Source organism: Oncorhynchus clarkii, chromosome 24, assembly GCF_045791955.1.
Source record: "Oncorhynchus clarkii lewisi isolate Uvic-CL-2024 chromosome 24, UVic_Ocla_1.0, whole genome shotgun sequence".
Taxonomy (NCBI): Eukaryota; Metazoa; Chordata; class Actinopteri; order Salmoniformes; family Salmonidae; genus Oncorhynchus; species Oncorhynchus clarkii.
Genome location: NC_092170.1, coordinates 27987028 through 28014798, shown reverse-complemented (window position 1 = coordinate 28014798; position 27771 = coordinate 27987028). Strand labels below are relative to the sequence as shown.

The 27771-nt window shown below is 44.4% G+C and overlaps 1 protein-coding gene across 3 annotated transcripts; it reads left to right on the top strand.

Moving 5' to 3' along the window:
• Positions 1 to 895: 895 nt before the first annotated feature.
• On the top strand, positions 896 to 26000 carry LOC139382882 (protein FAM131A-like). 3 transcript variants are annotated; one of them, XM_071127128.1, is made up of 6 exons: positions 1162 to 1192; positions 5117 to 5259; positions 12363 to 12456; positions 12571 to 12753; positions 23592 to 23723; positions 24516 to 26000. In XM_071127128.1, the coding sequence occupies exons 1-6, from the start codon at positions 1162 to 1164 to the stop codon at positions 25124 to 25126; spliced, it is 1194 nt and encodes a 397-aa protein (XP_070983229.1). In that variant the 3' UTR covers positions 25127 to 26000. The 3 variants fall into 3 exon arrangements, with proteins under 3 accessions (XP_070983232.1, XP_070983229.1, XP_070983230.1); XM_071127131.1 differs by lacking the exons at positions 1162 to 1192; positions 5117 to 5259 and adding an exon at positions 896 to 1094; XM_071127129.1 differs by lacking the exons at positions 1162 to 1192; positions 5117 to 5259 and adding an exon at positions 1589 to 1664.
• Positions 26001 to 27771: the final 1771 nt, after the last annotated feature.

The window sequence follows — 27771 nt, the reverse complement described above, 5'->3', positions numbered from 1 at the left end:
GTTTCTGTATAAGCACTTTGTGACAACCGCTGTTGTAAAAATAGCTTTATAATTAAATGTGATTGACTGATAGCCTGTCTATGTATGGTCTTGACCACCTGCCGACTGGCCGTAGCGATGTATTTAACTTTCCACACACTGAATAACCAAATAGGGGGGAGAGTGGTCCTTGTCCCTAAGATGTCGGCACAAATACGAGAATAACCAAAACGTACTCCTGATTCCGGATTCTTTCGTGAAATGCCTAAGTGTTGCATTTTGCAAGGCCGTCAATTATAAGCTTTCATCTTTAAAAGCTATGCTTGCAAAGGTTTAATCAGGCCTTGCATATTTAACTAGACCCTACCCACAGGAGGTGAGTTAGATCAGTTGAACAAATTGTAATAAGTTATCTCAGTGGGCTTTCATCGGCCCTCACTAAAATCGCATCTGCTGAGAAACGCAATTTTCAATTGAGAACATAAATTCCGAACTATTTCTTTCTCCACTTCTACCCCCTCCCCTTTCTGAAATGCGCTGGTCCTTCCACGGTGACATCCTCCAATCAGCTCTCTTTCCGCGTCCAGTAGAGCGAAAAGGGAGGTGGAAACTCGGCCTTGTGTATAAAGTCAGTTTTCGGATTTTTATACTAATGCAACCTGCAGCTATTCTGCTAGCCAAGGCCAAGTGACGCTAGTAGGCTAGAGCTACACGAAGAACGCGGGGCGACCCCTTGCTGGTGTATGGCTTTCACTGGCGTGTGACGACGAGGGGGGAACCCCCACCAATGCCAATGCTGCTGCCGCCGCCTCGTAGCCCAAGCAGACGTGCGCTGTCCAGCCGCGGTGGTGCTGAAACACCAGCATCGATCCTTAGGCTACAAACAGGTAGATTAATTTTGTAATAATAAAACTGCACAAAGACTACACAGAAGCCATGATGAAAATGCAGAACTTGCAAGCAAGCAAAGCAGTAACAAAAAGCAAGTGAAAACGGGGACGAACGTGCTGGACTTTTCCCCGCCCTCGGCGTCACTCGAGGGGTCTGAGCAGCACGCGGTATCCTTGCGGAACCCAGAGAAGACTCCCGGGAGAGAGAGACTTCCGATCTATAAGGTACGCTCAGGTCGTTTTTGCAGAAAGAAAACGGGTGTGGGTTAGGCTACTCGTCTAAGAAGCGAAAATGGGCTGTGTGGGTTCCAAAACGCCAGTTGGTAAGAGTTCTTCAATTTTGTTGTGATCCTAAAAGCACGTCCCAGACAGCCTGATTTGTGCATACATCGAATTGTGTAAATTGGGCTGCTTGTGAAGTCTTGTGCACGGAAAATATAAGAGGTGCAATGAGTCGTTTGTGTATTGAACTAGACTGTACCCCTTGCTTTCATCTTTGAGATTAGAGATTTCTAGATTGACCAGAAATATGTTGACAATATTCAATCAGTTGAGAATAGGGAGGGACGGGAGCTTTCTTCTGGAGAAACTGCAGCAGATGAGGATGGAGTGCTAGCATCAAGATGCCGCGAGAGCTGATCTCATATATCTTTTTGTTGGGCGCGCGAGGCAGGAGAGAGTGAAGTGCTTTTTCTGCTGTTAAAGGATGCGGAGCTGAAGGTTTTATGTTTGAATGACAAGACTCTTCCGGCCGGAACCATGGTTTTGACCGCATTGACCCAGTTTAGCTGGAAGGTAAGACAGCATATTGCTCTTATCTACGCTTTCTGTCGTGATGTTATCCGGGCTATTACAAGAGCTATTCTTACAGACGGATTTATAGCCGTCATTCAGCATAACATCGTTGAATTGACTAAGCTGTAATTAGTCATTTTTAAGAAATAGGGGGCTACCCTCGTTCGGAAACGCATAATTTGAATAAAATATATCACTGTGTTGGGACATAGGCTACATAGCCCACAGACTGATTTGCTATTTCCGATTGACGAGCTTCCTCGGTTGACACCGCAGTTGTCATGTTCTCCCGCTGGTTGTTTACAATATTCTGCCAGTCTGTCGGTCTCAGTCCGCCCAGTCGATGAAGCTCTACGTGCCTTCCCGTCTCCTCTTCAATGGTGTTCCCCACCGAACGATCCCTCGCTCCGTCCTGGGAATTAATTTGATGGGGCCTTGCAGAAGCGATAAATCACACGCTCTCCCCACATCCATCCATCAGTGCAAACAACCATGTAATCGCACACACACACAGCAAGCTAAATACAATATTTTTAGCAATATAAACAAACCAGTGATGATCTATTTGATATGCATATAAATCTGGAAGCCAGGCCCCCTAATTGCTTATCAATTATTTGCTCCTTCAGACCCTTGATAATGACTTGTAGGCTAATGTGCTACCATCGCTAGAGCGCCTATCAGCACTTGTCAGGACTGTGACATGTCAATGTAATCATATTGCTGTCCATACTACTGACTTAGATGGGCTGCTTCAAGCGTTCTGTCTTTGTAGCGTTCTGTGTCGTGCATGACTGTCAGTGTCACCCCAGTAATAGCCTACAGAGTCCTGTCGTTGTTGTAGGCTACAAGACAAGACCCAGTTGTTTGCCCATTATAACTCTATGTAGATGACATCACCACGCAGCTGGCCTTGACATAATTATGTTGATTTCCTCTTAAGTCTTTCAGTTAGCCCGGAAGACAGGACGCGCACGGCCATGGTCTATGTATTGTTTCCACGACAACGACAGAAAGCAAGACACCTAAAAGCGTAATGGACACTTGCTCTTCAAGCAGATACATTTAGATTTAAAATACACTGATATCTAAGGCTAGATGGATAAAAAAGCATACATGAACTATAAAAGATATAGCATAGAGCAAATAAAAAAATGATGCACATATGACGGATGTCCGCGAGCCTTTCATTTCCTGGTGATCCGCTCTCTTTTGATACACGCGGCCGCATAGACACTGTTGCACAACCTGACGTCGTTAGCCCTTCAATTTGCCGATTGTAAGAAGACAATCGACAAAAATCCTAGGCTATGCCTATAGGATTACAACGCTCTAACCCCCCCGCCCCCCTCGTAGTTTTCTCTAGGCTACATAGGCTTTTGAATCTGTTTTTATTTCGTCCTATTTTTTTTACAGATTGGTCCTCATTGCATTTCTCTGTGGACCAGGGACTTTATGGAATCATCGAGGTTGCCATGAGACACGATCACATATGGGATGCGGTATTGCCTTTGATTCATTTGCTTATTTAAGGTCTTATATAATTAGGCTACATTAGGCCTACATGTTGTTTGTGTTGTGGGGCTACTACTGTGATTTAAAAAAGGTCATAACCTGATCCATTTGTAATTCCAGAGGCAAGTGAAAATCATTGTTTACATGGCAGATATTAGACATCTAAATATTGCCATTTAGCTCGGCAGTAGTGCGGGTTGGTAGGCTTTTTGTGTTTATTGGTTTGCTAATTCTCACCAACACGATCTCAGCATCAAGTCGATTCCGTCGTCATAGAAACGGTTAATGAGGTGTGTGTCTCTCTGTGTGTGATCCAGGGGGGTAACAGAGTGGGCATTACATGTCTCGTCTACCCCAAAGCAATCTGTATGTGTGAGGGTTGAAAATCAACACACATCAAAAGGGAGCCACCGGGTCAAATGACAAACCAACACCTTCCAAGCCCCTTCCATGAATCTAATTTACCAAACAGCGCGTGGATCCATCACCTCTCCGAACAATACTTTAATTAGCGAGCGAGCCATGGATTCCAAGATACAAAACACCCCGAGGCATTTGATCCCAACACATCCAATTAAATGGCAGATATTGAATCCTCCTGGCGCGAGCAACTTGAGCTCGTAAGTGATGAGGCCAGATATATTGGGCTTAATATCAGAGATGGGTGCGGCGACTAATCGAGCGAAGAAGAGTTCTTTTCACATGCTGTAACTAGAAACTGTTCTCTTGAGAGGAGAGCAAAGGAGAAGTTATCCTTTGACATTATAGACCCACTCTGATTACTGAAAGGAAATATCCAGTAGAGACTGAGGTTTTTGTAATCAACTGATACTAAATGGCACTTGTCATTCATTATTGGCACTTGCATGGTTGATTATCTAGTCATGTTGCACTCAGCCCCACAAGCCTATCCATTGAAAACAGCGATCACACAGTGCACTGGAGACTAGAAGCTGTCCAAGTGCTGAAACACCTATAGGGCATTTCCATGCTTAAGTTTTGCAATCTTGGTCCATCCTTCAGAGATAAGTTTAACAAATAGAATTAAATACAATATTTATCATTTTTGTATTGAACGACTGGTGGAAACGATTACCTAAGGAGTACCGCCATTGTGCCAAGTGATGACGTAAGCGTCTAAGAAAAACAAGGCCAATTCGATCTATTTAGTTTTTGAAAGTTTTCCCACGTGCAAAAAAAACAAAAGCACGCGCACTGTATATTTCTAAGGATAATTGAAGTAAATACTATTTTTCGAAATTATTATTTTTAAATAAATATATTAGGTCTATTTCTCTGAATTGTTATTCAATTAAGTTTTTCGCGGTGCCAATTCAATCCCGAGGGAGCTGGTTGAAAGGATGGTGGCATTTGAGCTCGCTCGAGCACAACGTGCCCATAGTCTTTTTTCTCTCTTCCATTTGGGCCTATTGGTTAGTGCCTTGGCACTCATTCATAATGGAGGGCGGTTGAAATGCATGCAGCCAGGTAGAGGGGTGTTTGGGTAGAACATAAAATGTGTATTTTGCCATAAAGAGACAGCAATTATATCTGCTTTATTTGCTTAGCAGGGATGGGCACTGGCCCCCTCTAACCTACACTGACCTCCTTGTAGCTTAGTCTGTGTTGCCTGCATGATGTGGCATGATGTGGCATGACTGCAAAGTGGATGTGCACGAGGACAGTCCCCTCCCATAGCCTCCCGTGGTATCTCACTTCAAGTGGACCCTGTTGTTTTCATTACTATTTTAAATCGGTTTTAACTGGGGTTAATAGTTGACCTATTCTAAGGGACACTGCATTGAGATACCACATAGGGCCCGCAGAGCATTCTAAACGCTACCGCTGGGTTAGCCCCCGCAGTGGATGCTTAGTCCCTCTCTAGGCAGGGTTGGCATGGTGATTTGCCGTTTACCTACGTTCTCTCCTTTCGACAGTGTCGGTCGACAGTCCTATGTTGCGCGTGGACTGGAGCGAAGCAAACTCTGTGTCTGACCTGGCGCTCTTGGGGAACACGCGGACCTGCTTGGCTCGCAGACACATTCGCCACGCGCCCCTAGACACACTGGACCACTACGAGGTGCTGATTCTCAGTTTGACCCTTTTTTTTTGTCTCCGTCCGCAGTTTACTTGACACTTCAGCGTCCCCTGGCCCTGCCGCCCAGCTACAGCTATCATACACTGTGTATTCATGCGCGACCCTCTATCGCAGGAGATGTTTTCACTGGAGGAATGCTTATTGATTAGGCGTATACTGTTTACTCGATAATGCGCTGCATGAGGTGGAACATCATTTTTCATCTCTGTTATAATGGGTATCATATTCCATCAGCCTAAAGCAGCAGTTCTGAACGTCACATTTGTATCACCAATATGCTTATATGTTTTAACTACAGTAGCCTATTCGGAATATAACTACAATTAGATAAACCCTAGTGTTGCTCGTTTATGTGTATATTTTGTCTAATGCAATGGGATCGCCTATAATAGACCGAAAGGGCACCCAAATAATCACAGCTGATGGTAGCCTAGCTCTGAATTGAGTTATCTTCGAAGTCAGTAGTAATTCGCGATGTGAAGCAGAAAATTATTTTCTCAACCTTTTCTGGTTTAATAATTACCTAATTAACTAAGCCGTCCAAGTCGTTAACGAGTGATTCCGCTTTGGGTTTCTTCATTTTGGTTTTCATTAAATGTTCACCAGTTAGTTTTCTAATTATTATATGAAGTCATTCAAAGTAATTAGCAATTAATTTTTAATTCAGCTTTCAAATGGGAATCTCAGTGGCACTGAAAGTAATGCCTTTTTGCCTTGGCCTAAATGCAATTAAACAGCTCTACTAAGGAGATTTGGACGGTTGGGTCGGCAGCGGCTCCGCGGCCAACGCTGCAGTCTCATTTACTGTGTAGGCTCAGCACTTCTGACTGACTGCCTGGCTTTGTACCCGGAGGTTGGTCGCAGTGCCACGTTGACATTGGGTTGACTTGATTGTTCCTTTCGGAGTAGCTCTCTGTCACGAATTATAAATATTATTTACTGAATGGCACAATTTTATCATGATTAGGCTATATCTAAACAATTTCAGGTATAGGCCTATCCAGAGGTGGAAACAATTCTGCAATGAACCGGCTCACAGATTGTATATGCCTATTTAATTGTGTCCATATTATCTCTCGCTATTGACAGTCTTCTGCAGGCTATGGAGAAGTAAATAGAAGTTAGAAGGTTGCTGGAATAATTCACTCAAAGCTAATAATGAATCCGTCTAATCTCATCGATCAGTGCGCACCATCTAGACGTCGCAATGAGCCAGCGCGTGGCTGCAGGAACGAGGAGATGATTAGCACCGCCAAAACATTCCCCTCTCGTCTCTCCTATTTTCATGGCTCTATTGAATATCTCGGAGCTGGAATAGAACGGCAAGGGCCATTATGCGTGTTTTCCGCTTGGTGACCCTTCAGGCACTGTCGCAGATCGGTGCATGCATGCCGGTTGCCAGACGGATGCTCCGCGAGTGCACGTGTGTCGGCTCGTCCTCTCTCCACGTTCAACAAGCTATATAGACGACGCATCTGTTCGTAGACCAGACAGTGTCGCCTCTGAAACCTATAGAAAGCATTTGAGGATTTGGGCTTCCAGAGGAACATATGAACGTATAGCTAGATTGAGACAATGAGTAAAATACAAAGGGTTGCAGCAGAAATTAAACGGTATTGTGGTGCATGTGACGTAATCTATAGCAATTCTCCTTTGGTAGAAAGTTGATTAACAGAAAACCGTTTTCGAAGCACATGCATAGGGTCACGAGGAGGCGAGGACACCACATAAGCATTGGTGTGGCATGTTAGATAAGAAGGAATCGATGTTCATCCTATGTTCCATGGAAAAGCTGCTCTTCTGCGAGAAAATAAGGGGCGTTGTCACGGATGAAGGAACACTGGTATGACATTTCACTGATGTCAATGATTTTGTAGCTAAGGATGCTTTCTTGCATGCAATATTTGCGTGTGTGTATGTGGGTGTATTTGTGCGTGCAGCCAGTGTGCGCGCGTGCGTTTGTTTTTGTTATATCATGTTACAGCATAGCCTACTTGCGGAAATGCCTCATATTCAGCGTATTCAATTCAAAGGAACTGGAGCAGAGCTGCCCAGTGCTGGAAAGCCTGTGGTAGGGCATTGCTGTGTCTTCCTGTCGCTATATTCACGTCACTCTGGCACCTAGTGTTTTGCAACCTATTCCTCTTCATCCGTCTGTGTTGGGATGAATGCCGCCGAGTAGGAGAGAGTGGGTGAAGAGGTAGAGTGGGTGACGGTGGTGTAAACTGTAGTGTCCCCCGGGGTCTTGTGAAACGCGATGGCATGCCATACATATCTCTCAGATTGTCTTCAGTGATCTGGGAGCTCCTCTTTCTCGTTCTCTCTCCTTTGCGGCGCTAGAGGATTATCACGCCTCAATAGTGGTTGATATAATCGCCAGCGCGTGAACATCTGAGCTCGCGGAGCCGCTGCCTCAGGTCTGTTTCTAAAATTGTCAGTATTTAGAGCGCTCCAAAAACTGTCATTGTGTTCTGCTTCTGTTGCTAATGATTCTACCGTCATGAATTAGCAATGCACAAGCTTGCCATGGGATCAGCTAGCTGTCGACATAAACACGCGGACCAAGCTAGGCTATAAAAAGCGATGGCGAACAAAAGCGCGTGTCAACACCAGATGCAAAGTCTGTGGTGTGACTTTACAGGACGAGCAGACCATCAGTAGCGGTGCGTGGGTAAAATCACTTGGGAAGCCAAGCCAGTAAAAAAAGCCATATTGCAATCTTTGTGTTGTGATAATAGCATTGCTTTTTCTATAACCTTTAAGTTTATATGCCTTGAGACCGTGATATATAGGCCTAAAGCTGAGACAAGATGACACAGTGGCAGAATAAATTCAACCACACCTTTGTTCCATTACAAAACGGGAGAGCAACCTCTGCCCGTGAAGTCCACAAAGCATATTGCATGTAATGGTTACATGACCTACAGCATGGTCAAGCAAGTTAGTGTTTCCGACATTTTCGGACTACTAAACAACTATTGATTTAGAACCACTGAGAGTTACCGGTGCCTCCACTTCAACTTTTTCAACAGCACAATTTTCGTCTTCAACATTTCAAAATAATGAAATCACCTATGCTTAGTCTAATACAGTGACAACTAAAATATACCAAAAAGTATTCAGTCCAATCAATGTAAGCTAAGTATGATGTGGCTGTCCATGGTTCTGATTTGTGTCATCCTGCCATCCTCCTCTCTTTCATGTTGACGAAATGGTCAATGACTCTGTCATACAGTACACTATTTGTTGTTGTCCTTGGCTACCTGCCTAAAACGCTTGCTCGCTAGCCTAACTTCCTTTCATGGGCAACGTTAGCTAGTTAATATTAGGCATCTACATCTAGCTACACATTGCACTTTCATCCTCTCAGGCCAGGAGCACAATGCATGAATTTATGGTTGGATCAAAGACACTTTTATAATCATTGGTCAGTACAGATAATTAAGTCAAATCACAAGTCCATCCATGGCTAATATAGGAAAGGGACAATTATTTATAGCCAGCCAGCCAGCCACCGGAGGAGAACACAATAAGATGTAACAATTGAAGTTGTTTCTGTTAATGACATATTTCTCTTGATGTGCTGTGATAGGAGTGACACCAAATCCATACTGGCTTCCCTTTACATTTTTTTTTGGTGCGCCAGGACCATTCACAGTTGAGTTCACTCAGTTTAGCTCCACGCTGATTGGCTATTATTAGATTATTTTTTTCATCAAGGAAGGCCAAATGCTCGCTGGATTGCATTCCATGCATTCAGTGCTACAGGCGGCAACGATGTTTATGGCCAGACAGCATCAGATACTGTAGATGGCATAGTCATGGAGACAGAGGGGTGCTGTTTCGCTCACCCGGATGATTTCTCTGGTGAAATACATTCAGCGTCTTGCGAATTGAAGGAAAATTATGAAAGCACATGGAGACAAAAGATACATTATTTTATTTTTTTACCTTTTTATCTTGGTTAATTTTTTGGGGAAGCCTGGCTTCCCTTGGCATCCCTGAATATATTCCACTGCAGACCATACCACGGGAGTAGCATAATATCTATATTTCATAGTTATTATACACATTCCTAAAGCATTTAATCCCTCTGTGCTGATTGACTACTGCCCTGTCGTCTTGACATCCTTAGTAATGAAATGCAGTGAGAAAATTATGAAAAGTCATATTCTCAGCGTCACCATTTCAATTTGCCTATCAGCCCAGCAGAGGAGTTGATGATGCCATTCTTACTCTCCTCAACATGGTCTACAGACATCTAGAGGGTGCCAAATCCCATGTCAGGGTTTTGTGGCTGCTGGACTTCCTGAGCCAAAGGTCACAGCGTGCCAAAATAGGTCCCCATGTACCGGACATACGCAACACCAACACAGGCTCTCCTCAGGGATGTGTTTTTTCCCCACTCCTGTACATCTTGTACACTAATAGTTGTACTAGTTCCCATCCTGACAGACACCTCGTTAAGTTCTCTGCTGACACTGCCTTGATCAGCCTGTTGCATGATGAATAGGAACACCATGGCCCGGTCCTAAATGACTTTGTAGAGTGGTGTGACGAATCACACTTGGTCCTCAATGCCAATAAGACCGAAGAGATGTGCCGAGACTTCAGGAAGTGTACAACACCTACCTCTGCAACATCTATCAGAGGTCAGAACATAGAGATTGTAGAGGAATACAAATATCTTGGTGTCCTCTTGGACAATAAGTTTCAGTGGAGTAAATGTACAGACCTGATCTACAAAAAGAGTCAACAGAGACTGTACTTTCTCAAAAAGATGGGATCTTTTCATGTTAATTGTACTATACGGACTCTGTTTTACAAATCTTTCCTTGAGAGTATTTTAACTTTTTGTATTATTTGTTGGTTTGGCAATGCCGCTGTCAGCCAGAGAAATATGCTGAGAAGAATTATCACCACAGCAAGCAAGGTACTTGGAGTCAAACAGACAGGCCTGGATGAGATCTTTAAGGTCAGGGCCCTCCACAAGGCTCACAAAATCATTTTAGACCCAAGCCACCCCCTGTACCCAGACTTTGAACTACTCACCTCTGGGCGCAGGTATAGGGCAAAAAGGAAAAACAGAACTAGACAATCATTTGTGCCAGGTGTGATATCCCTCTTAAATAGCTTGGGCTAATGTTTCTATCCGCACAGTAAGATCAGCAGGCTAATGTTCCTATCCACCCAGTAAGGCCAGCAGGCTAATGTTTCTATCCACCCAGTAAGGCCAGCAGGCTAATGTTCCTATCCACGCAGTAAGGCCAGCAGGCTAATGTTCCTATCCACCCAGTAAGGCCAGCAGGCTAATGTTCCTATCCACGCAGTAAGGCCAGCAGGCTAATGTTCCTATCCACCCAGTAAGGCCAGCAGGCTAATATTCCTATCCACCCAGTAAGGCCAGCAGGCTAATGTTTCTATCCACCCAGTAAGATCAGCAGGCTAATGTTTCTATCCACCCAGTAAGGCCAGCAGGCTAATGTTCCTATCCACCCAGTAAGGCCAGCAGGCTAATGTTCCTATCCACCCAGTAAGGCCAGCAGGCTAATGTTTCTATCCACCCAGTAAGGCCAGCAGGCTAATGTTCCTATCCACCCAGTAAGGCCAGCAGGCTAATGTTCCTATCCACCCAGTAAGGCCAGCAGGCTAATGTTCCTATCCACCCAGTAAGGCCAGCAGGCTAATGTTCCTATCCACCCAGTAAGGCCAGCAGGCTAAGGTTCCTATCCACCCAGTAAGGCCAGCAGGCTAATGTTCCTATCCACCCAGTAAGGCCAGCAGGCTAATGTTCCTATCCACCCAGTATGGCCAGCAGGCTAATGTTCATATCCACCCAGTAAGGCCAGCAGGCTAATGTTTCTATCCACCCAGTAAGGCCAGCAGGCTAATGTTCCTATCCACCCAGTAAGGCTAGCAGGCTAATGTTCCTATCCACCCAGTAAGACCAGAGGATGGACAGTCCAGACCAAGGGAGTAGAGTAGAGAGGATGGACAGACCAGATCAAGGGAGTAGAGTAGAGAGGACGGACAGACCAGACCAGACCAGACCAAGGGGGTAGCGTGGATGGACAGACCAGTTCAAGGGGGTAGAGTAGAGGGGATGGACAGACCAGTTCAAGGGGGTAGAGTAGAGAGGATGGACAGACCAGACCAGACCAAGGGGGTAGAGTAGAGTGGATGGACAGACCAGTTCAAGGGGGTAGAGTAGAGAGGATGGACAGACCAGACCAGACCAAGGGGGTAGAGTAGAGTGGAAGGACAGACCAATTCAAGGGGGTAGAGTAGAGAGGATGGACAGACCAGACCAGACCAGACCAAGGGGATAGAGTGGATGGACAGACCAGTTCAAGGGGGTAGAGTAGAGAGGATGGACAGACCAGACCAGACCAAGGGGGTAGAGTAGAGTGGAAGGACAGACCAGACCAAGGGGGTAGAGTAGAGAGGATGGACAGACCAGACCAGACCAAGGGGGTAGAGTAGAGTGGATGGACAGACCAGACCAAGGGGGTAGAGTAGAGAGGATGGACAGACCAGACCAAGGGGTAGAGTAGAGACGATGGACAGACCAGACCAGACCAAGGGGGTAGAGTGGATGGACAAACCAGACCAAGGGGGTAGAGTAGAGAGGATGGACAGACCAGACCAGACCAAGCGGGTAGAGTAGAGAGGATGGACAGACCAGACCAATGGGGTAGAGTAGAGAGGATGGACAGACCAGACCAGACCAGACCAAGGGGGTAGAATGGATGGACAAACCAGACCAAGGGGGTAGAGTAGAGAGGATGGACAGACCAGACCAAGGGGGTAGAGTAGAGCGTAGGGGGGTTGTTCTATATTGTTGTCATAATAATCTTGCAATGGCCCTTCATATCTTTCATGCAGTGTGCATGTGAGTGTAAAAGCAATGCAAACAGAGGTATTTTCTCTGCCTTGAAAACATGAGTGCTCTTTTAGATCAGTTTGAATGGATTTCTTGGTAGTCATAGCATGTACAGTACATCTGTATAATAGCCTCCACTGCTTGTCATCATTAATGTAGTGTATGAGTCATCCTTTACTGATGGTTGTTTTTTCCTTCACAGGTAAATGTTGAAGACACCGTTGAAATGTTACCAAAATCGAGAAGAGCACTTACCATTCAAGAGATTGCGGCGTTAGCCAGATCTTCATTACATGGTAAATACGAGATTGTGTGTGTGTGCGCACGCACGCGCACACACACAAAACAAATCCTGCATGCTATACTCTTTACATGTATGTGACCTTTGCCCTCTAATCTTTGAAATCTAGGCATCTCCCAGGCGATGAAGGACCATGTGACACGGCCCACAGGCATGGCCCAGGGCAGGGTGGCCCACCTGATAGAGTGGAAGGGCTGGTGTAAGCCCACTGACACCCCTGCAGCTCTGGAGTCTGACTTCAACAACTACTCTGACCTCACTGAGGGAGAACAGGAGGCCCGCTTCGCTGCAGGTCAGTAGGCCTACTCAGTTTATCATTACAATCAATTAGTTTTACTTGAACAGGTAAGTTGACTGAGAATGTTTCTCTTTCACTCCTTTTTTTCTCTCCTTCTTTCTATGCCACTCTTTTGTCCTCTGTCCCTGTCTGCCTCCCTCTTTGTCTCTTTTACTCTCTTCCTCTCTCTTTTGCATTGTCTCCATCTGTCTCTCTATCCATTCTCTAGGTCCCTCGTTCTCTCTCTCTCTCTCTCCCTCTTTTTCCCCCCTCCCCCTGCAGTGCAACCTCTCAAGGTTAATTTGCACAGAAAGGTTCTGCTCCTGGCTAGTGACGGTGTGACTGAGCACTTTTCTCTGTGCCTCTCATCTCCTTTCATTTTTTAAAACTTTACTCTCTTTTTTTTTTCCTCTCCTCTGACCATCACCCAATATGCCCCCTTTACACACATACTGTACAGGCATGCAAACACTTCTACCCCCTTCTGATCCCACCATCACATCCAGCTGACCCCAGGGTTATTTCACTTGTCCTTCAATTCCTCTTACATCTTCACTCTACCCCTGTCCACTTTATCAGGACTCTGGTCAAAGTGCTGACATGCTTCTTCATCTACGTCACTGGCTCTCTTTGTATATCAGCTGGGCATGGGTGACTTTGCAGGTTGTGTGAAAAACAGTGAATGTAATGTAGCTGTGTATGTATATGGGAGAGTGTAATTGTGACTGTTTGGTCGAAGTGATTCAGTTTAAATTATGGGAGAGGGTACAATGGTAAATGTGTTGGAATGTTTTTGACTATGTCTGCACTGTATATTGTGTGTGTGTGTTTCAGGATAGACTAAGGGGGTTGTGTCCAGGTGGGGTTGTGCTATTGATGGACCAGCTCGTGCCAACACACAGATCTCCATCTACATGCACGCACACACACAATCCTGGATAGTGGTTATCCCCTGCAGGAGTCTGGCTCTCAGCCCTGACCGATACTAAGAGGAGCTTATTTCAGTGTGTATAGAATGGTGTACTGTGTGTGTGTGTGCAGGGCTACAGTTCCATGGGGTAGAGGCCATCAAAGTGTTCTGGGAGTGTGCTGGTCTAAACAGGTCTGGGAGAGGAGCCAATCTCTGCAGGACCATAGCATACACATGCTTGCGCGTGCGCACACACACGCAGAATGGATGTAAACCTTGTTGTGCATAAGATGGCGAAAGAGAATGAGAAACAAATCAAATCAAATGTTATTTGTCACGTGCTGACTGAGAAATGCTTACTCATAAGCCCTTAACCAACAATGCAGTTCAAGAAACAGAGTTAAGAAAATATTTACTAAATAAACTAAAGTAAAAAATGCAATAAAAGTAACACAATAAGATTACATAACAATAACGAATCTATATACAGTGGGTACCGGTACCGAGACCAATGTGCGGGGCACAGGTTAGTCGAGGTCATTTGTACATGTAGGTAGGGGTAAAATGACTATGCGTATATAAAAAAACAGTGAGTAGCAGCAGTGTAAAAACAGGGGGGGGGGGGGGGGGATCAGGTTAGTGGAGGTCATTTGTACATGTAGGAAGGGGTGACTATGCGTAGATAAACCACAGCAAGTAGCAGCAGTGTGAAAATATGGGGGGGGTCAGTGTAAATCGTCCTGGTGGCCATTTGATTAATTGTTCAACAGTCTTATGGCTTGGTGGTAGAAGCTGTTAAGGAGCCTTTTGGACCTAGACTTGGCTCTCCGGTACTGCTTGCCGCACAGTAGCAGAGAAAACAGTCTATGACTTGGGTGACTGGAGTCTTTGACAATTTTTTGGGCCTTCTTCTGACACCGTCTAGTGTATAGGTCCTGGATGTCAGGAAGCTTGGCCCCCGTGATATACTGGGGCGTACGCACTACCCTCTGTAGCGCCTTACGGTCAGATGCCAAGCAGGTGCCATACCAGGCGGTGAATCAACCGGTAAGGATGCTCTCGATGATGCAGGTGTAGAGCTTTTTGAGGATTTGGTGTTGTCTTGCCCTCTTCATGACTGTCTTGGTGTGTTTGAACCATTTATAGTTTGTTGGTGATGTGGACACCAAGGAACTTGAAACTCTCAACCGCTCCACTTCAGCCTTGTCAATGTTAATTGGGACCTGTTTGGCCCTCCTTTTCCTGTAGTCCACGATCATCTACATTGTCTTGCTCACGTCGAGGGAGAGGTTGTTGTCCTGGCACCACACTGCCAGATCTCTGACCTCCTCCCTATAGGCTGTCTAGTCATTGTTGGTGATCAGGCCTACCACTGTTGTGTCGTCAGCAAACTTAATGATGGTGTTGGAGTCGTGAGCTTCGTGATAAGGTTTGTGGGCACTATGGTGTTAAATGCTGAGCTGTAGTCAATGAACAGCATCCTCACATAGGTGTTCCTTTTGTCCAGGTGGGAAAAGGTAGTGTGGAGTGCGATTGAGATTGCGTAATTTGTAAATCTGTTGGGGCGGTATGCGAATTGGAGTGGGTCTAGGGTATCCGGGATGATGGTGGTGATGTGAGTAATGACCATCCTTTCAAAGCACTTCATGGCTACCGATGTGAGTGCTACAGGATGGTAGTCATTTAGGCAGGTTACCTTCGCATTCTTGAGCACAGGAACTATGGTGGTCTGCTTGAAACATGTAGGTATTACAGACTCGGGAGAGGTTGAAAATGTCATTGAAGACACTTGCCAGGTGGTCCTCGCATGCTCTGACTACCTGTCCTGGTAATCTGTCTGGCCCTGCAGCCTTGTGAATGTGACCTGTTTAAAGGTCTTACTCACATCGGCTACGGAAAGCGTGATCACACAGTCGTCCAGGAACAGCTGGTGCTCTCATGCATGCTTCAGCGTTGCTTGCCTTGAAGAGAGCATAAAAGGCATTTAGTTTGTCTGGTAGCAGCTCGCGACTGGATTTCTCTTTGTAGTACATAATAGTTTGCAAGCCCTGCCACATCCGACGAGCGTCGTAGCCGGCCGGTGTAGTAGGATTCAATCTTAGTCCTGTATTGCTGCTTTGCCTGTTTGATGGTTCATCTGAGGGCATAACGGGATTTCTTATAAGTGTCCGGATTAAGTGTCCTGCTCCTTGAAAGCGGCAGCTCCAGCCTCTAACTCGGTGCGGATGTTCCCTGTAATCCACAGCTTCTGGTTTTGATATGTACGTATGGTCACTGTGGGGGCGATATTGTTGATGCACTTATTGATGAAGCTGGGGACTGGGGTGGTAACCTCTTCAATGCCATTGAGTGAGTCACGGAACATATTCCAGTCTGTGCTATCAAAACAGTCCTGTAGCGTAGCATCCGCTTCATCTGACCATTTCTATATTGAGCGAGTCACTGGTACCTCCTGCTTTAGTTTTTGCTTGTAAACAGGAATCAGGAGGATATAATTATGGTCAGATTTGCCAAATGCATGGTGAGGGAGAGCTTTGTATGCATCTCTTTGTGTGAAGTAAAGGTGGTCTAGTTTTTTTCTCTGGTTTCACATGTGACATGCTGGTAGAAATTAGGTAAAACGGATGTAAGTTTGCCTGCATTAAAATCCCCATCCACTAGGAGCGCCGCTTCTGAATGAGCATTTTCTTGTTTGCTTATGGCCTTATACAGCTCGTTGAGTGCGGTCTTAGTGCCAGCATCGGTTTGTGGTGGTAAATAGATGACTACAAATAATATAGATGAGAACTCTCTTGGTAGATAGTGTGGTCTACAGCTTATCATGAGGCACTCTACCTCAGGCTAGCAATACCTCGAGAATAATTTTATGTTAGACATCGCACCCCAGCTGTTATTGACAAATAGACAGACACCCCCGCCCCTCGTCTTACCAGACGTAGCTGCTCTGCCCTGCCTATGCACAGAAAAGCCAGCCAGCTCTATATTATCCGTGTCGTCGTTCAGCCGGTGAAACACAAGATATTACAGTTTTTCATGTCTTGTTGGTAGGACAGTCTCGACTGTAGGTCATCCCGTTTGTTTTCCAGTGATTATACTTTGGCCAAGAGAACCGATGGTAGTGGTGATTTCACTCACTCGCCTACGAATACTCATAAGGCACCCTGACCTTGGCCCCTGTATCTCCGTATTTTCTTCACGGGAACGACAGGGATTTGAGCCTTGTCTCCGGGAAGCTCTATTTCCTTCACGTTGGACTCATTAAAACATTTGTCCAGTTCGAGGTGAGTAATCGCTGTTCTGATATCCATAAGCTCTTCTCGGTCATAAGAGATAGTAGCAGCAACTTTATGTACAAAATAAGTTACAAACAATGCAAAAAAACAAAACAAAATAGCACAGTTGGTTAGGACCCCATAAAACGGTAGCCATCCCCTCCGGCGCCATTATGACTTAGACTTAAAGAAAAAGAAAGACCCTAGCAGTATGGGTCATAGGACTTCCTGTGTGTGAAGGCTGAGTTTAGGACTGAGCCACAGTGAAATGGGCTCACTGCAGTACTTGGTTCAAATCCAGGCTGCATCACATCTGGCAGTGCCATAGGGTGGTTGGGAGTGCCATAGGGTGGTGCACAATTGGCCCAATGTCGTCTGGGTTTGGCCATCATTGTAAATAAGAAATTGATCTTAATTGACTTGCCTAGTTAAATAAAGGTTTGTTGTGTCTTTGGCGTCATTAAACTGAAGACTTATTTTTATCAAATAAATTATCTGTAATTATTATTACGTGATTAAACTAACTTAATCATGTGAATGTAATTAACTAGGAACTTGGGGCATCAAGAAAGATATTCAGATTACAAAGTTATAATTTTCCTAATATAACTTACAGATATTTTAATATCTGATCAATTAGTCTTCTAATTAATTAATTATTATTTACCTCACGTTAGTCTCATTCCAAACGTCGTAAATTGTTGGTTATCTGCACAAACCCAATCTTCACTATGAGTCATCCATACATCAATTGTCTCAATAATTTATTTATTAACTAACTAAATAATCACAGACATGCACACACTAACAAACAAGTAGATATGGTCACAAGGAAATGATAGGGGAATGTGGGCTAAACCGGCTTGGTAGACAAAGGGACTGAGAAGGGTGCGAAAGATAAAACACACAACAAAGTTGATAATTATGACAATTGAAATGCTAATCCTTTGCACATGAACACTCACTCATTCGGGAATAATTGCAATCAATATATATATTTACTCTGTGTGTCATTGTGATCTCTGTTGGAAAGTTTGTTTCTGTTGGAGAGTTTGTCCGCCCTCTCTCTCTCCCGTGGTTAGAATAGATAGTTCAGAGTAACATTCAGTTATAGAATAGATGTTTTAACGGTTGTAGGTCCTCACATTCACGGGTACATAAATTCTAGCTGCAGACTAGTAATTAACATTGAAGAGTAGCTCTTTTATCTGTCGGTATCGATAGTCTCAGAGTTTAACCACGTGGTATGGTTAAGAATTCTGCAATCTACTCAAACCTTATCCCTCTCAGTTATCGAGGTAAGCTGGTCTGAAGATAAATTCCCAAGGTGGGGGCTATATTCGGGAAGAGCAGAAAAATACTTTCTCATGGCGCCAGATCAATGTTTGTGCTCATGGGGCGGGCCAATGAGTTAGTTAACTTTAAAGGGAATTGGGTTCCCTTTCATTAAACAGTTTAACATCACATTACATAAATTCACAAATAGTTTAATCTTTAACTTATTCATTTTATACAACAATTAGATGCAAGCCTCATAACTGAGACTCTTGTATAAACAGTCTTATGATAATGTGGCTGGCTGTATTGTCTCTCATGAGTGTCACAAACATTAGACAAAATAGACCGGTCGTAGCTGGATTCTTCCCCGACCATGTACACCTTCTCCAAAACATGTACATTGTTCAATTCTCAGGTTCTATGCTGGAGAAGAGGTTCCTTTGTTATTCTGTGAAAACTCACTCTCTTATACTCTGGCCATGAGGAGAGAACTCCTCAAGAAATGTATGACCTGCCTAACAGAGCCTGTTGGTAGGGGGTGATAGAGAGAGGGGGAAGGTGCAGAGAGAGGGGGATGGTACTCGCTATCCCCAAAGAGGGCAATGTCATGACATTCCCCCCCCTGGTGGTTTGGATCTTGTTTATCCTGCATGTTACAAATCAACATAAAAAATAATGACCACGTGATGTCCTGTTTGTAGATCATCGTTGCAGTCCCTTCTGGTGATTAAACTTGGTAGGCTCTCTGAAAGCGGAGCAGTCCACTACAAGGATGGGCAGTTGATGTCCGGTTGGTGATCGCCGTTGCGGTCCCCTCTAGTGGTTTACCTTGGTAGGTTCCCTGGAAGCTGCAAAGTACCACAGGAAGGGGCAGGGGATGTCCTGGTTGGTGATCGCCGTTGCGGTCCCCCCCTCTGGTGGTTTACCTTGGTAGGCTCTCTGACAGCAGGGCATGCCGCCACAAGGATGGGCAGTGGGTGTCCGGATTTGGCATTGACCTGAAGTCCATAGGTCCAGACCCGTCGTCTGATCGTCGTCCAGACTGGAAGATCTGGGCAGTAACTTAGGCAGATACACTCATGTGTATCTGCCTTTTTTCTGCACACACACTCATGAAATATATATAATTACATTCGAAGATATAGAAAATATAGTTCTCACACAAAAATCATCTAATTGGACTGTATTCTATATATGTCCAATGTTCTGGCAAAATGACTATCATGGCATTGTCTCTAATGCCATATCTAGGGTTATCCTACTTGGTGTGTTGCTTAGGCACTATCCTAAGTTGATAACTATATAATAAGTTTACAGCTGTAAGACACTAGTTTTGGGCAGTCTACAGGGATGACCTATGGACTTCTGTGAAGAAAACTGGTGAGTGCTGGAGAGTCAAAGGCCAAGAAGTAAATGTTAAACTTTACTAAGGCTGGTATTTTGCTCGCACCCTTAAGTGATCCTAGCATAAATCCTAATTGGATGTTCCATTGTGCATGTGAGTTTATGCTTACACAAGTGCGCATGTCAAGGGAAGGAAACCAAGTATCCTGGAAGATTACAACTTGTTCAGAATGAGTCTGACGTAGTCAGGTAATTTTCAGGTCAATGCCTGGAGGTCAGTCAGAATTGGTGTCGAGGGAGCCTGTAGTGGTTTATTCACAGAGACAGCTGGCTCGAAATCATGAAAAGAATGGTCTATCAGGTTGGCTGATGGAATGTGTCAAGATATCGTAATATCTCCTTGGATCGGACTCTTCACCAAGAGGTTTCTAAACGTCTTTTTCCCAAGGGGTGCATTCAACAGATACCCCTCATGAATGACTGCATTGCAGCTAGCGTTAGGGAAAGTGGGTATGGTCAGTGGAGAAGGCACTGTGGCCTGTGACCATACCTAGTTGGTTTTCCAAGCCATCAATGGGAGTAACCAATCCATCAAGTCTGCTCCAAGTAGCAGGGGTACAGTTTCGAGGCTGGTAACATACACAGGGTGAACGACCGATACGTCCTGGAAGTGTAGTTTCAGCATGACTCTCAATGTGAGAGGCGAGGTAGTCTGAGCGATCCCTCGAAGTGTAGTGTCGCATTGTTCCACTTTTAAACAACGTTTAGTTGGCTTCAAAGCCCTTTTGAGATCATCAAACAATGTTTGAGAGATGAGTGATATTGTCATCCCAAATCGATTAGCGCATGACAAGTTAAGCAGTCCTCCAGGACTGTTTCCAGGTATGGGCGTTTCGATCCGTGTTTAGTGGACATATTCCCCACAAAGTAGAGTGGTCGTTCGCAACGACGCAATGTGCCATTTCTGTTCAAGGTGGAAACAGATCGACTTTTCAGGTTTTGAGTGTGCTTGGCTTTACCAAAGTGTTTGACCTTTTTCTTCGCAACCTTTGTATCAGAGTCTATAGACAAAGCTCGGGGGCTTGTTTCTTGATCAAGCGGGTCCTGGATAGGGTCTCGAATGAGAACAGGAGAAATTTAAACTTTAACGTCCTTGCTATGGGTGTTAATTCCTGCGGACCTGGTGTCCGGTAATTCCCCGTCTAGTCCTTATGACGTATCTTTGACCCTTTTCACAAATTGTTCTCGCTTTAGTTCATCACGTAGTGGAACTTCTGGAGAACACATGTTTTGATCGTCCTTCAACCCTTTGTTACCCTTGTGTTCTGACGCTTTTTGTGGGTTGGGTGCAGGAACTTAGCGAACAGGTCGATTGTAGCGGTAGTCGTTTTGATGGCGACATACTTTACAGTTATTTAGACTGCGGAGGTTATTGGGATCATGGTTTCATGGTAGAAACCGTTGTTGTGCGTCATCTCTCAATGCTCCAATACCTGATAATGCACCCTCTAATTGGAGTGAGTGCTCCTGGTCAAATCGTTAAAACCGAGTGGTCAGGGCTCTTAGCGTTGTGAACTTTTGATGCCTCAAAAGCTGTGCTTGCAAGCTCTCTGTTTTGTAAGATCGGCAAGCCAACGGGGGTTGCAGGGCCCAAGTAGGTAATGAAGGTGGGATACATGTTCGACAGAAACATTTGTTTGAATGGTAACAGCTCTTCCATTCCTGTTTCAGTGAGTAGGCCAATGACTTAGTTAACTTTAAAGAGAATTGGGTCCCCTTTCATTCAATAGTTTAAAATCGGTTTAAAATCTGTTTTACTGTTGTTTTATTTCTTTACTTACCTATTGTTCACCTAATACCTTTTTTGCACTATTGGTTAGAACATTTCACTGTTAGGTCTACACCTGTTGTATTTGGCACACGTGACAAATAAATTTTGATTTGATTTTGTATTTGTCCTATTTTATGTACAAGTGTGTATTAATACACGTGTGAATTGGAAATGTGTTTTTTTTGCATATCTCAACTCTCCCTGAGACACCCTCGGAGAGTGGTCATTATCAACTATTATGGTTAAGTGCCTTGTTCAAGGGCACATCAGCAGATTTCTCACCTTGTCTGTGCAAGGATTCAAACTAGTGACCATTCAGTTACTGGCCCAAGGCTCTAAACGCTATGCAACCTGCCACCCCCCGCTGGGCTACCTGCCACCCCCCGCTGGGCTACCTGCCGTTTGTGTGACATACAGATCTGAGACAGATCTCTCATTTCTCATTGTATATTTGTGTGACAGACTGTACATACAGTGCCTTGAAAAAGTATTCATCCCCCTTGGTGTTTTTCCTAGTTTTTTGCATTACAACCTGTAATTTAAATATATTTTTATTTGGATCTTATGGAATGGACATACACAAAATAGTCCAAATTGGTCAAGTGAAATGCACAAAATATCTTGTTTTCAAAAAATTTGAAAAATAAAAACCTGAAGTGGTGCGTGCATATACATTCACCCCATTTGCTATGAAGCTCCTAAATAAGATCTGGTGCAACCAATTACCTTCAGAAGTCACATAATTAGTTAGATAAAGTCCACCTGTGTGCAATCTAAGTGTCACATGATCTTTCACCTGATCTCAGTATATATACAGCTGTTCTGAAAGGCCCCAGAGTCTGCAACACCACTAAGCAATGGCTACCACCAAGCAAGAGGCACCACGAAGACCAAGGAGCCCATTATTAAACATTTTTAAAAATATGGCACCATAACAAACCTGCCAAGAGAGGGCTAACCACCAAAACTCACGGACCAGGCAAGGAGGGCATTAATCAGAAAGGCAACAAAGAGACCAAAGATAACCCTGAAGGAGCTGCAAAGCTCAACAGTGGAGATTGGAGTATCTGTCCATAGGACCCCTTTAAGCCATACACTCCACAGAGCTGGGCTTTACGGAAGAGTGGCCAGAAAAAAAGCCATTGCTTAAAAAAAATAAGCAAACACAGGCATGAAGGTACTCTTGTCAGATGAGACTAAAATTGAGCTTTTTGGCCATCAAGGAAAACGCTATGTCTGGCACAAACACCTCTCATCACCCCGAGAACACAATCCCCACAGTGAAGCATGTAGGTGGCAGCATCATGCTGTGGGGATGTTTTTCATCGGCAGAGACTGGGAAACTGGTCAGAATTGAAGGATGGCGCTAAATACAGGGAAATTCTTGAGGGAAACCTGTTTGTCTTACAGAGATTTAAGACTGGGACAGAAGTTCACCTTCCAGCTGGACAATGACCCTAAGCATACTGCTAAAGTAACATACGAGGTGTTTAAGGGGTAACTTTTACATTTCTTGGAATGGCCTAGTCAAAGCTCACACCTAAATCCAATTGAGAATCTGTGGTATGACTTGAAGATTGCTGTACACCAGCGGGAACCCATCCAACTTGGAGCTGGAGCAGTTATGCCTTGAAGAATGGGCAAAAATCAGAGTGGCTAGATGTGCCAAGCTTATAGAGACATACCTCAAGAGACTTGCAACTGTAATTTCTGCAAAAGGTGTCTCTACAAAGTATTGACTTTCGGGGGGTGAATAGTTATGCATGGTCAAGTTTTTTTGTCTTATTTTATATTGTGAAACAAACAACAAATATTTTGCATCTTCAAAGTGGTAAGCATGTTGTGTAACTCAAATGATACAAACCCCGAACAAATCCATTTTAATTCCAGTAAGGCAACAAAATAGGAAAAATGCCATTGGGTGAATACTTTTGCAAGCCACTGTATCGGTGTTTTGTAAGTGTGAATTATTTCCAGTGTTTGCATATATATCCAGGTAACATGTCTATATGTTTATATGACCTATGACCTCTCCAGTCTAGAATCTTGATGTGATGTCAGTCTATCAATATACTCTGTCTTCCACAGAAAAGACCTGTCAATCAAAAATCATATGCCGGCGTCATCATGGGCACTCAATGATGGGGCTCGATGTCTGACCTGTGTGTGTGTGTAATGAATGTTTGTGATATTGACGTCTAACCTATGTGTGTTTCAGGTGTGGCGGAGCAGTTTGCCATAGCGGAGGCTAAGCTGAGAGCCTGGTCGTCTGTGGATGGAGATGACTCTAATGACGACTCGTATGATGAGGACTTCATTCCTGCCAACGAGCCCACAACACAAAGCACAGGTAGTGTACACCTACACACACACACACTCGTAATCAGACCTCCTCCAAAACTTCTAAAGATACCAAATTTAGAAATTTCTCAACTTCCCAATTTGAGCCAATGCTACCCTATTACAACTGGAGTATCACTGAAGAGTGCATAGTCCTCCTTTCTCATATCTTCATTTATTCCTACCTTGCTTTTTACCCTCCAGGCCATGCACATCCTTTCCCCTATCCCCCTTTTCTGTCTGCTCTGTCTGTGTGGTGACGAGGCTGTCTGTAACTCTTATTGTCCCAGTGCCCTACTTTCGTCCTCTCACAAAAAAAGTTGGTCTCCGGTGAAATTTGATATCCCTCCTGCAAGTTTAATTTGATTATTTTGCTGCAGACAGTTTGTTGGCTGCGTGTGTGTATATGTACGGTTGTGTCTGGGGATGCCAATGCTTTTAGGCTGATAGCTTACTCCACTGCACCAAATATGACTGCTTTGTTTTGCTTCATAATGTCATTTATTTTAATTTAGTATGACGTATTTTATTCCGTAACACTACAGTATATGGCTGAAAAGTTGCCCCAAAGGCACAGATCTAAGATCAACTTGAATAACCTTCACCCTTTCCAGATTTAGCCTGATAAGTTAGTTTCATTAAATAATGAATCTGCTATATTTCCATAACAATACATTGCTCTCATCAGTAGAGATCATCGTTTTTCCTGACTACGTGACCTGACCTCATCAGGCATGGTCAGACATTAGCAGGGTCATTCAGTATACTTACTGTCTCTTTTCTCCCTCTTCTCTGTATCCAGAGGTGCCTCCTTACCTGAGGGACATTCTTCAAAGTCAGGTGTGTCAGCACCTGGGTCTGCGGGGGCCGTGCTGTGAGGGGGCAGGAGGAGGAGAGGGGGTAGAGAGGCCCTCTCCCTCCTCCACAGACACCCTCTGCTCCAGCCTCTATAGCCTGAATGAGCAACACCCCTTACTGCGAGATCTCACCCATCACTGCTGCAACAACCACGGTAACACCGCCGAGCTGGCTGCCAAGATCCTCTCGGCCCTGCAAGGGGGGGAGGAGCTGCTGTTGGCCCGCCTCCAGAGGGTGGGGCAGGGGGTTAGAGGGGGAGGGGACTTCAACAACCTGGGGGGTGGGAGGAGCCGGACGGGGGGGCAGGAGTCACCTTGCTACTCTGTGACCTACTCCGAGACCTATCTGTCGCCCGGGGAAGACGAAGGTACGCCCTGCAAAGACTATGAGGGCACCGTGGGCCAGGGAGAAGGAGAGCGCGAGGTGTACCCACCTGACTATGCCACCCACAGGAAGGTCTCAGATGTAGCCTCCTCCGGGGTGGTGTCTCTGGACGAGGATGAAGAGGAGGAAAAGGAGGAGGAGGATAGGGGGAGAGAGCAGAGAAACCAATGACTGCCCTGTCATTGATTTTTGTTTCATTAGTTGTTCATCTCTCTGTCCCTCCCATGGCCTCTGACATGTCTAAACCTGTCTGCATGTTTTTTTCATGACTTGAACTCTTACTGCAGTGTAACCTCTCTGTCTTGGCGTCATCGCATCATGTCGATCCCCTACCCGCCTGCCCCCTTGACCATTTGATATGTATCAATATATTTTTGTCTTGAGGCGTCCAAACAATCTTTTCTATCAATGTGAAGCAGGAGAGCAGGACTGGCTGTCACAGGTAACAAGCCCAACGATTGGTCTGTGGTTTCAGGAAAAAGCTCACGGATTGGCCAGTGGGGTTCAGTGCTCCAGCCACCCACAACAAGAAAGCGAGTGACTGCTAAAAAATTAAAGGGACACAACTGACAGGAAATAGACTGAACCTTAAAACTCTGAAATATCTCTGCATGTGTTTGCAAGTGAACATGTGTGCTGATCTGGTCTTGAGCACGTCGGTTTTGTAGTTTGGGCTGTTCTGTATAACCTCCCTTCCTCTGCCCCCAACCAGATACAGTATATCCCATTGGTGGACAGGTTCCACTGCATCCTGAAACCTGAAGCCCTTCCTCTCCTTTGCAAGAGATGTTGGGCAAGTTCCTCTGCCCAAGCGTTGCTGACGCATGCCAGATCTTACAATGCCTGGATAGGTCTTTTACGTATCATCTAACCACATATGATACACCAATCTGGTGCCCGACAGCACAGTCGATGACGTGGCACGCAACCATTGGATGATGCATGCAATGTCTGAGAAGGGGAGCGCTACCCCCTAGCATCCTTCTGGGCATGGCTTGCTGAGTATGCCAAACTACCGTATGTAACCTGTCACCAACAGTTATGAGCAAATGCTGGAATGTCTTAAAAGTGACAGGAAATATGTATTTTAAAAACAAAAAAATATTTGTCACAAATGGTTATGACAGAAATGATATGCTTTTATTGTGCTAGTTTTCTATCATTCAACATGTTATTATAATTATTCTGAATGTCATTATGACTAACCATCATAATGACATACTATAGATACCATATTTAGTTTTTGGTTCTATGGTTTCCTATATGGAATTCTTAAGACCAATGTTTCTCTTAAAAAACAACGAAGACAAAAACACAAATAGAATGTTCCAGAAGTGACCCTTTGATGAAAGAGATGCTGTTTGGTGGAGAAATCGTTGTACAGAAACCTAGTTTCAGTGAAGAGGTGTTGCGTTGCATTGGAGATTTTCTATATTTTTGTATGCGTTGTCTTGCTTTAATCTTTGCCTATGCGGCGTGCCAGTGTATGTGGTTTTTGCACGAAGCTAACGTGGCTGTAGATTTCTCCTTTCTTTGTTATCACTGTGTGATATAGTATACCGGGAAAAAATACAAATATGATCAAAAAAAGGTTTATTTAATTTTGAAAGAGGATACTGTGATACGGTTTGTTATTGTCATGATCCTCAATGGGGGGAGATTCCTTTTCTTTGTAATTATATCGGACTTCTTTCTTTCCTGTTCATAGCTGCTCCTAAAGCAAAATTCCAAGTTAATTCTCTTTCCATTCTTTTTCAAAGGATGTCAGGAAAAGGGCATTTTTTGTAAATATATCGAAATCATTCCATTGGCATGGTGATCTGAGGAACCTTAAATTGGTTCGGTCAGAGGGACTGTCACTCATACAACTCAGGAAGTCCCATTGGTTCAGAGCGTCAGTATATCCCGCCCCTACACGATGAGCCACTGCTCACTCATCCTCTTTCTCAGTGAGCGTGTGTGTGTGTGTGTTGGGAAATGTATTCACGATTAAAGCACAGAATTAGTGTTCAGCTCACCTCTTCAGCCCTTCACTGATTGTTCATGAAAGCCCTAGTGTGTGTGTGTGTGCGCGTGTGTGCTTGCGCAGTAAAATATTACAGTCAACTAGCTTGCATTTGTGCGTCCGCTCCAAAAACCCCTAATGCAACGATTCCCTTTTAAACAGTGTTTTAGTATAGCAATGTACTGACTGAAGGTAAAAGGCTTGGCCTACATGATGCTTTTAGAAAGGACATTAACAGACCAATCACCGTTCTCCCTTTTTGGAAACTAAAAATGTGTTTTAGACTTTCTGCCAGAGAGATGATTAAAAGTAGAGGTGGTGTCATACATTTTAGCAACATGATTTGAAATGTAACAACTGAATTATTTGATGATGACACTAACAACTGGTGGATTGAATGAGTCTGAAACACAAATTCAACTCAGGGGAAACCATTACGGCTGTGCCTTCATTTATGAACTTTGACCTCTGATTGGTCATACAGTCAGGTCAATTCCATTCATTCTGTCCAATGACAAATGCTAACCCACCATTGAGCCATAGATCCGCTTGACATCCACAACATGCGGACATTTACATTATGGTTCTACACAGAACTATTCACAATGTAGAAAGACACCTTGACAGCTGGGTGTTTTTTCTAGAATGCATCTTGTAATGCTTTCTGATTCTAATGCAGTGTTCTGTGCATCCATTTATCATGGTTGATTAGACTGTTTGGAGTACGAGTTTCTTACTTAGTGGTCTGCTCACTGTTCTTTTAAGTTCGAGTTGCTAATGTTTATCTTTCTGCCTCTACAGCTGTACGAAG

Bases quoted from the DNA above. Each gene is read 5' to 3' on its own strand.
- LOC139382882 (XM_071127128.1), top strand. From the start codon at position 1,162: ATGGGCTGTGTGGGTTCCAAAACGCCAGTTG. The intron at 12,457-12,570 runs GTAAATACGAGA...TTTGAAATCTAG, and splicing joins AGCCAGATCTTCATTACATG to GCATCTCCCAGGCGATGAAG. The intron at 23,724-24,515 runs GTAGTGTACACC...CTCTGTATCCAG, and splicing joins GCCCACAACACAAAGCACAG to AGGTGCCTCCTTACCTGAGG.